Source organism: Metopolophium dirhodum, chromosome 1 (genome assembly GCF_019925205.1).
Source record: "Metopolophium dirhodum isolate CAU chromosome 1, ASM1992520v1, whole genome shotgun sequence".
Lineage (NCBI taxonomy): Eukaryota > Metazoa > Arthropoda > Insecta > Hemiptera > Aphididae > Metopolophium > Metopolophium dirhodum.
In genome coordinates this window covers 124,405,404-124,415,900 of record NC_083560.1, presented here as the reverse complement: position 1 = coordinate 124,415,900, position 10,497 = coordinate 124,405,404, and the positions used below count along the sequence as shown (strand labels likewise).

General features: G+C 26.8%; 1 protein-coding gene across 4 annotated transcripts; it reads left to right on the top strand.

Moving 5' to 3' along the window:
• The first annotated feature begins 579 nt into the window (after window positions 1-579).
• On the top strand, window positions 580-8,000 carry LOC132935524 (F-BAR domain only protein 2-like). Of its 4 annotated transcripts, XR_009663260.1 has the most exons (11): window positions 580-799; window positions 915-1,117; window positions 2,224-2,396; window positions 2,618-2,983; window positions 3,046-3,185; window positions 3,286-3,415; window positions 4,733-4,934; window positions 5,720-5,823; window positions 6,025-6,229; window positions 6,291-6,511; window positions 6,827-8,000. XR_009663260.1 is itself a non-coding variant. In XM_061002110.1 (3 exons), the coding sequence occupies exons 1-3, from the start codon at window positions 6,138-6,140 to the stop codon at window positions 7,048-7,050; spliced, it is 564 nt and encodes a 187-aa protein (XP_060858093.1). In that variant the 5' UTR covers window positions 5,600-6,137; the 3' UTR covers window positions 7,051-8,000. The 4 variants fall into 4 exon arrangements, 1 of the variants encoding a protein (XP_060858093.1); XR_009663259.1 differs by having other exon boundaries at window positions 3,294-3,415; window positions 5,720-6,229; XR_009663258.1 differs by having other exon boundaries at window positions 5,720-6,229.
• Window positions 8,001-10,497: the final 2,497 nt, after the last annotated feature.

Sequence of the window (10,497 nt, the reverse complement as noted above, 5' to 3'; positions counted from 1 at the left end):
ACAATTTTCTTGTTATTTAACCTACTTGTGTTGATTTTGCATAACAAGTCGAGGAATATTTTCGGTTTTTTTTTTGTCTGAGCGCAACGCATCGAGCGAGTGGCAACCATTGAACTATATAACTAGAACTAGAGAGCATTTATAATAAAGGCTCTCTAACTGGAACGTTCACAACCATAGATAATATAAATAATATAATAGATTTTCTATTATCTATGGTCACAACTAAAATGCACGAAGAGATAAAGTTAGTTTTAGTTCGTGCTAGTATGTAAAAGAAAACCGAGCGAGTGTGTTAGAAAGAGAGCGAATACTTTACTGTAATACTCTCTGTCTTTATTGATAATAAAATTGGCGTATCGTATTCACCATGATAAAGAAAAGAGGTATGTCAGCAACTTTTGTGATACGCATATCCGCCGTATTGCTTTTCTCCACAATGTTTATAACATGGACACTGATGATAAAATTTATGGAGAAAAGCAATATGGCTGCCAACGCCATGGGAAACACATAGGAAATAATGGGGATGCGCCAACATGATTCAAATTCGGAAAGTTGCTGACGTACCTGTTTTCTTTATCATGGTATTCACTTTTCAATGTTTACCGGCATAAATGTAATCGACGAGACGACGACCGTCAATTTCAGCTTTTTTTACTTACTGCTTGAAAGTTGAACTGTGTTTGTGTTATAATTTATATTCTATAGGTAGATACAATTAAACAATGGTTAATTTTTGCTGTGCTTTTCATTACTCCGGTATAAGTGACGTCATAAAAGAATTAATATTTCAAAAGTTAGTATTAATGTGGTTGATTATTTCGTAATTTTGTTTATTGTACTATTTAAGTTATAGGTACTTACCTATATAATTATATAAATAATTTAACTTTGTATTTTTATCGTCCAAGGCTTCCACTCAATGATGGTGAAGGTTAAAAAAAAATGGGTACATGCTGTCAGATGGACAAATTTCAAACCAAATTGTGGTTCATTTTTATGCAGTCTACATTTGTAAATGATAACAATAAAGCAGTTGTAAAAGGTTAGGTTGCTGGTTTAGTTGCCAAAGGTGAAAGAAAGGCGAATTCTGCAACGATCTGTGGAAATTCAAGTAAGAATTATTTTTAATTTACTATGCTAATAATTTATTATGTACCTAATAATTATTTTTATTAGATAATAAAAAAACAATAAAATATTAGTTATCATATTATATTACATTTTCTCTGTATAATTAATAATAATAAAATTAATTATAATACAATTATGATTATATAATGTATCTAGGGATGATTTAGACCTTCAAGTAATAAACACAAAATAATAATGTTTAAAATTCCAAATTAAAAAACAACATATTATTTTTTAATTTATAAATAACTAGCTGAGATCCCGTGCACTACGTTGCCCGTTAAATGTACCAACTCTATATGACTCAAACATTGTTCAATTCATTATTTCATATTCGGTGTATGATGTTCCAAATTTATCTGAACTTTTCAGTTGCCTGGAATAAAAATTCTGATTCGCAGCAGTATATTATCAGGTATCTAGGCAATCTACCTGTGGTAGATTACACACCCCGTGCCGTTTGTACGTAACTATATGATTTAACTCTAAAGTATCAAAACTATACCAAGTTTGTCGTTTTTACTTAATTCTACCTATAGTTGATTAATATAATAAATTAATACAAAATCCTAACCTAATCTAACCGTACTAAAATCCGATGAATAAAAAAAAACCAAATTTAACCCTTTTTAAATTAGCCTATCTACTTCCCAGAGGTTTAATCTACACATAAATATTAATTTATATATATATTTACAAAAAAAAATAATAAAATTCAACATACGTGCCCAATTAACTAATAGAAACCAATATAATATAATACACTATTATTATTTTAATCTGCAACAATAAACTAAATTTTTATTTTATTATTTACTTTATTTTTTTCTGGACACTTGTATTTTTGACATCTAAATTTCCTACTTTTCCGATGGATTTTCCTAAAATTAACCTTCTCCGTGATATACTCTTTCGTTTAAAAAAAAATCTAAAAGACCTGATAAGTAATTCCAGAGCTTAGCCTGTAGGGAGATTTTCATTTCACATTTATATAGTTAGATATAATTTAGGTATATTCCTTATTAACATATTTGCTAAAATTTCTTTTCATAATATATAATAATATATTGATAAATATTTGTATAGGATGAATTAAAACCAGTTCAAAGTACCTAGTACAAATGTGCATGCTTCAGATGGCACAAAAAGGATGTTTTGTTGAAACAAAACTAACTGGTGAAGAGTTGAATAATACAATATTTGATTTACACCAAGAAAAGAAAATACTGCAACAAAAACTTATGAGAAGAGATAATCGAGTAAGTAATATGGGAGAAATGTTACATTTATTAAGAAAAAATAATTTAATTGAAGAAATAAATTGTAGAAGATATTTTTAAAAACGAAAAGTAGTATTTTATACTACTGTTCATATTATTTCAAAATGAAATATCAAATGTTTAAAATAAATCATACTACAAGTCATACTTTGAGGAAATTTGTGAATTTTGCTTAACGTTACATTTGTATTCTCTTCTAGATTATGATTTTATATGCCAAAAAAGTACACTACCTGATCCGTCCACAATCCGTAGGTGGTTGGCAACAGGACCCTGAACCCCTGATGTTTTATGTGAAGTCATAGGATATTTTAAACACAAACTTAAAACTTGTGGCAACTGTATCTTGGTGGTATTGCTCATACAGATACTAGAAATTTAGCTAAAGAATCTTTAGTATTCATTATTAGTAGTCTGATAAAGAAATTCAAGTGTTTAAATTATACTGTACAGAGTCAGTTGGTACTTGCCGTTATTTCAAATTGATGATGAAGTATATTGTATTCAGCCATCAGGACAATGGACTGTTGATAAAGAAGAAAAATTTGCTTCCTCTTCTGATTCAGGTTCTTGATTTGTACTTGTTGTAATTCAAAACCAAGTATTCTTATTATGAATGACTTAATAGATTAAGAGAGAGATACAAGACTACATGTTGATATAAAACCATTCAGCAATGGGGCAGGCCCAATCAGTGCAAGTGTTGATGTATTAAGAGCTACTGTTGAAAACATATCATTATTACCATTAGGAACACATACTTTAAAGGTAACTAGAAAAAAAATGCATCAAATTTTACTTAAAATTATAATAATATATTAACATAATAAAAATAATAAAAAAAATTATATTGTAATAAAATTTAAAGTTTTTTAGATCTAGGCGACTTGTTTTTTTATGTTGGAGATGCTCAATAGTCCGCTCAAAAACAGGGCCCTCCATCAACCACTTCTCCGGTGTGTTCTATTTCTGTTCCTGGTCCTCCTTCACGGCATGAGGTAATTATAGAATTATTTAATATTATTAATATTATATAATAAACATTTGTCAAAATTTTTTTTTCAATTACAATAGTATATACAAATTTGTATTGACACTGAAAAATATACTTGATGTACCCATGGTAAATATTGTGTGACCGTCGGCAACCGCATTGCAGTCAGCGTGTTAATAGTGAAACCTCTGCTAGCCAGACGTTTTCTGCCCATTCCAGGATCTTTCTGACTAAGAAATGTTGTTGACTTTGCTTATTATACAACGGCTGCAGACTTTCATTGGTTCTTCTTTGAAATCTTTTTAAATCATTATTGTATAGGTACCTGACCATTTATTTTTCTCGGTATTTTCCTCTCAAAGCTTCTGTAAATTGTTTTCATTTCCTTTAGTGCTATACCATGTCTCTCATGTGTATGTCACTTTAGGCTTCATTTACATACAGTTAAAGCGCTCCTTTGTACGTTTAAAATTTTAGATAGTAACTTGGAGGAAAACCTCTCTTTCATTGTGAAGTAACATCTCTTTGCCGTATTCATTCTTATCTTGATATTATTTGCAAATATAATTTTTATCATTAATGTTAACTTCCAGTACTTGAAGTCCTCTACTTGCTCGAATGTAAACGCTTTGGTGCAGAGAGTACCGTTCATTGTTGTGTTTCTAATCATTACCATTAAGTATGTCTTGTTTTCGTTAACAAGTAGTACCATATTGTTTATGGATAATATTAGCTTTTTTGCACTCTCCTCAGCATTTTCATCTGCATAAGCGAGCAGAGTATAAGGTCCTATTAATTTCATATCGTTGAGGTCTGGTATGTATCTAACCACTTCTTCTAGGGTTAGTTTAAACAGTCACTGGGACCAACACATCACTTTGTCTAAGGCCAGTCTTGCATTTAAATAATGTGGATAATTCTTCTAAAACCATATTTTACAGTAGGTTTGTTCATTATACATCTGAATTAGTCTCACTAGTAGTTTATTGGGTATACCAATTTTTTTTAGACCTATCCACAGTTGCTTGCACTTGTTACTATCATATTGTGTTTGTTCGAAATCCAGAAACCAAACAGCATATGGTGGAGATCTTTTATTGTATTAGTATGCAGAATTAAAAATATATAACTACAGTTTAATGTCTATGAGAAATTTTTTTACATTTAAATAAAACACTTTCAATATTTTCAAAAAAAAGGGAACTATTTAAATATTTTTAAAGCTACTATATTTAATAAATATTTTTAATGTTCTTTAAATGTATATATTGTATAAAAATGATACATTTCTAATCGGTTATAATAAATGTTTGGTTCACAGAACAATGGACCTCGTAATCAACTTAGTCCAATAAGTATTGGCAGAACAGATAGTGTATCAAGTATTGATTTTCAATCGTCTGGAGTTATAGGATCTTGAGATCCATCTCTATTAACTATTAGATTATGTGATTCTATTACACTGGCTGTTGCTTTTCATGAAATAATCCATGCATATTTCAAAGGATTAAATGAATAAAAAGGTATTATTTTAAATGTTTTGAAACATCAAAAACCCTCTATAATGTTTCATTTAAATAAAAATAAAAATCTTTTATCGCTATAAATTTGTGTTATATCATACATATTGTATTGTGTTAAGTAAACCGAGAATATTAATACTGATAATTATTTACTTAATAAAACATATTTACAGAGATATAGAATTGTCTCCTAATATCTTTATAAATATTCTTCCTAAGTAAATAATTACAGGATTGAGTAGGTTCTTCTTTTTCCGTGAGGTTTTGCAACTGAGGTGTGAACCATGATAATATTACTTTCACCTCAGCTGTATCTTATATTGTACAATAATTACCATAAAATTATGTAAAATCATCCAACGTAGCCATGATTATGGATAGGGGGGGGGGGGGAAGCCAAAAGAAAAAACCAGCAACTGTTTTATTATCTGATAAACGCCCCCCCTCCCCCCACCCAAAAAAAAATGTTGTCAATTTCAAACAAATTAAAAAGAGCACCTCCACGGCAATTTTTCAACAATTTTAAACTGATTATTTGTAAAAATAATGGCTAATGGCTATAACACATTTGGGAACAAAACAATATTTTAGCATGGAAATTGGGAGAACGATTAGACACACTATTAGGTACAATTTTTTCAGTTGTCACTAAAAATGAATACAGTGTTTGGGTACATCGTGTTTTTTAAATAATACCATATTTTATAAGATGTGTCAATCAGATTATTATTAAAATGTTATTTTAGATGTCAAGTAAAAATGTTTGATAGTATTATTTCCTGCAGGTATTGCAAATAATCCGAAACGAGCGAAATTAACGTTTCGATTGAGGAAACACATTGTTTACATGGGTAAAATATATTCTTCCGAACTAACAATTAGTCTTAACGTAAGGAAAAATTGTATTAAATATAAAAAATACAAGTGTTTTCAATATTTTTTTTTCAGTGATAATTTATTCAAAATTCTAATTTATATAAAATCCTATTGCATCTTATTTTAATATTGATATTCTTAAATATCAAGTTAGTTATATTAATGTCATGATAATTAATCGAACATTTTTTAATTTTTTATTGTATGTTTTAAGTAAAATTGCTCATTACTGCAGCCGCTTCATGTTCGTTCCAATTAGTTTCATTTTACAAATGTAGCAATACTCATACGGACCTTAAAATTGGCTGCAAGTTTAATAGTCACTTCATGAGTGTTTCTTCACCTTTACTGAATGTTACTGCTTCTACTAATTTTAATTTAGCTATACATAATATGCAGTCTAAGCCAACTGCTGAATGGTAATTTTGATCTACCACAATTTTGTTGAATCAATAATTTTGTAGATTGTTTTAAATGTAGGGCATTTGATACAAAAACAGTTAGTTGGAAGTTTGCAGAACTCGCTCAATATTCTGAAAGTCAAGGTTCCGGTTCACTAAAAGCAAGATTTAAGATTGACAGCTTATGCCCAATATCAACCATAGTAACTCAATTCAACAATACTACATTATCGGGACTAAAATTTGAGCTAGCAAGTAGTGGTTATAGAGTGTCATTAATCAAAATATGTTTCGTTGCTGGTAAATTTCCATTATTAATTATTCAAAGTAAATATGATATTAAACTTTTTAACATTATACATGTATATTAATTAAAGTATCAGTCAGAATAAATATTGATTTACAATATTTTCAAACTTCTTTTTTTTTTTACTAGGTTTCTTATACTTTATCTTACATGTATACATATTACATTGTAAGCACCTGTAACTATTAGTTTAATTTTTTTTTCTATTACTGAAAGTTGCCATTGACACTGATATTTTATACACAAAAATAATCACATACTTTTTTTTTAAATATGTTACACTAATTTATAATTACTAACTTTTTCAGGTAAGTATGTATGTGTATTATACCAGGTACAAAAAGCTCTACTCAACATTCCACTGTGTCATCAGATTGTGAATTATCAGTTTATTTATTATATATTTCCATTTATATTTTTTATTTTATTTAAACTCGAGTATTATAATCTCAAAATATCTTTTTTGTTGACTATGTTTTTCTTCATTATTTTAGTTTATATTTATTATTTTGATAAAATAATTGACACTTAAAACTAACTTCAGCTTTTAAATATTATGTGATTTTGCCTTAATGCGGAATTATAAAAACTATTAGTAATTATCATGCTATTAAATAAAATTGTCTGCTAGTAATTTTACAGTATTATCTACCATTTTTAAATTAAACATTTTTTTTAAAAAAAACCAATGTAATAAGAATGATTTTTAATATTTATATAAATGAATTGTATTAAACTATATAATATTGTTTCCATTTTAACATATTATATCTCTCTGACAAAGAAGACATTTTATTACTCAGCATTAGTCATTAGAAACATATTCTCATACTAACCATAAATAAGCAAAGTAGTTGAATTTAAAACTAATTGTTTTTTAAGTTTATTCAGGGATATCCAAAAAATGCTAGCTTATACATCCATTTTCAAAATAAATAAGTATTTATAAAATAGTATGCTGTACATTTATAAATTATACTTATATTATGTTATTCCATATAAAATTAGCAATAATCAAATTTTTCTTCTAGTTTACTATTATTTGTAAACCAAACAAAATACAGTAGATCTGATTTTACAGTATCTTTTTATTATTATATTATTATCATATTTTTTATTGTTGTGATAAAGTTATCAATATTTAGGCTCTGTTTATGCTTTCTTGTTAAACTAGTTAGGTTTTTGTAACAAAGTTGTATGTTATCGTTTATTGGACTTGTGATTATAATGTGGACTTACCGATATACCTTCTCAAACACCTGATTTAAAAGTAATTTGTTTGTTGGTATTCTTATTTTTGATTACAATAGTGTTATATAAGATAATTTGTACTTAGAAATAATATTTATTTGTTGCTCAAAAAAAAGTTATTTGGTAATATTATTATATTATTATTGTATGTGAAGATTACTATTTTTTTAGATTTAATATATTGTATATATATATATATATAATATTATTTATTACATATACAAATATACCAAATAAATAAACTTATCCATATAAATATATTTTTCATTTATTATATTATTATCACATAATACTTCAATTTATTAATATATTATGATATAATGTAAATGGAATAATAAATGTATAGTTATTACTCCTTATTAGGTTTTTGTACAAATAACAAATTCCTTAAATACCTTTTGTGTACACCTGTCCTCAACAAAATATGTTACAAATACTTATATTGATAAACTGGATTTATTTATTTATTTTATATATATTTATAAATATGTACTATTGTAATATAATTATAGCAATAGTTGCATATTTATTTCATCAATATAATTTATTATTAGATATTTAGATTTAATTCAAATTAGGGATGGCCCAATTTTCAGGAATAATAGTGTTATTCAATATTATCTTTCATAATGTTATGAAACCTCTAAATTGAAGCATGTATTTTTACTTTTTCTAACTATTGAATTGTATATAACTTTTAAAAATAAGCAAAAACTATAGACAGGAATTATTGAAAATTAAAACACAATAATTGTTCACTATAAAGTATTATTGTTTCATAATTTAATGTTGTACGGATGTGCATTTGCATGCATTTTTTATTGATTTTTCATTTCAGTACCTACTGGTATTATGGGCGATTACATTTACTCTGTCCGTCTGTCCAGCAAGAGCATTCAATTGATAGCGGTTCTTGTCTCGAGGTCTATTTTCTTACGCCATCTATACAATATATAATCCCTTAAGGCCTTAATATAGGGATTATTCATGTTTTATTTTGAACCAAGGCCTTTTTTTTAAATTGTGTAGCTTGTACGGTTATGTATTTGTATATATGTATATTTAATAAACATTTAACACTCTTAAGTAGCAAATTTAAGTGTAACAACTGTCAACCAATGACTAACGACACGTATGGGTATAAGAAAGAAGGTCAAAAAGACTATAATCCAAATTCACACTTTTAACTGTAATCACAGATAAATAGGAATAAAATAACTAGATAATAATATTTAGTGTTAATGTTAACGGATTGTATAGGTAATTTAATTATTTGGACAATAATACAAACAATGTCTTACATGCTCACATGTCTTTATTTCTGCTTAAAATAAAATACAGTTTATTAGTTTCCAGCTGGAATATCGACTCTTCTTAGATGTGAGTTTATTCTGGCTGGCGTACCCGGGATTTTAGAATTGTAAGTCTGCCTTACTTACGAGAAGCCACTGTATAGAAACTTCAACCAACTAGGTATTACCAAGTCGCCCAATGCGATCGCGATTTACCTCATTAGTTATTTACATCACATTTTGATACCAACATTCAATATAACTATATTACCCACATGAGTCATAACAAATTTTTAAGTAAAATCTAAAATTTTTCTTACAAGCTTTAGTATATCAAAGCTATATTTAATTAATTGTTATTTTTATTTGTTGCATTCAAATGTATATTCAATTAAAAAATTTACCTGAAATAATTAAATCATTTTAAGAAGGAATTATACATATTTATTATTTTTTTTATACGTATATTTGCAGTACCATATTTATTTTATTTTAGTTTTCAATGACTGATTTAATTTTCACAAGAGATAGAGAAGGTGGTTCAAATTCTAATACAATACAAAAGTCAAAAATAATACATTTATAAAATTTATATTTTACACTATCAAAATCAATGGTTTGAGCTATGTTACTTTCATAGGTGCAAATAGAGTGGGTTTGAATTCAGCCCCCCCCCCCCCCGGATTAATTATCGTATTAATGTCATTTTTGTGAAGAAAAAAACTAAAATACTTCGTAGTAGATGCATAATACATCAAAATAAATTTAAAAAAAATCAATGATATACTAGTATTTTATAAAAATTGTTCCGAGGTTTTGAACGATTTTTACAGTATATAGGTACATATAATTATTAATTACATATAAACGATAAACCTGTTAGTTGTTACTATTATCGGAAAAAATATTAATAGTTTAGTTTTATGTTTGTGTTTAGCACGATAGTGTCAACAATAGATATCAATTTCGTTTTAGTAGTTTGGACTTACTTAGTATATAAAAATACATAAATATTGATGTGGAATCGGTCTTAAATAATTTTGCATAGAAGAATTAATTCAACGTTGTAAATATTAATTAAAATAAAATTGTGTAAATTTATTATTTTAAATGATTGTGGTTTTTAAATTTAATTAAGCCTTTATCTTGCAACATTACAGCTGGAGCCTTGTTTTAAATTTTCAATCCTTAGCCATAAAAGTTAAACATTTTATACATTTTTAACTACAAAATAATTTTTAAATTATAAATTTGATAAATTTTGTCAAAATTTGAACTTTATATGCTTATAAAAAAAAATTGTGATTATGTATTTTTAATATTTTTCAACTGCTAATATAACGATATATCAGGATTCTTATATTAAATGTTCACATTTTTTTACCCAACAAATAACATTTTATTGATATTTATAGAAAAACAAACTAAAAAATTGA

Coding starts and splice junctions, on each gene's coding strand:
- LOC132935524 (XM_061002110.1), top strand. CDS start 6,138: ATGAGTGTTTCTTCACCTTTACTGAATGTTACTGCTTCTACTAATTTT. Junction 6,230..6,290: donor TCTAAGCCAACTGCTGAATG/GTAATTTTGATC, acceptor TTTTAAATGTAG/GGCATTTGATACAAAAACAG. Junction 6,539..6,826: donor TCCATTATTAATTATTCAAA/GTAAATATGATA, acceptor TAACTTTTTCAG/GTAAGTATGTATGTGTATTA.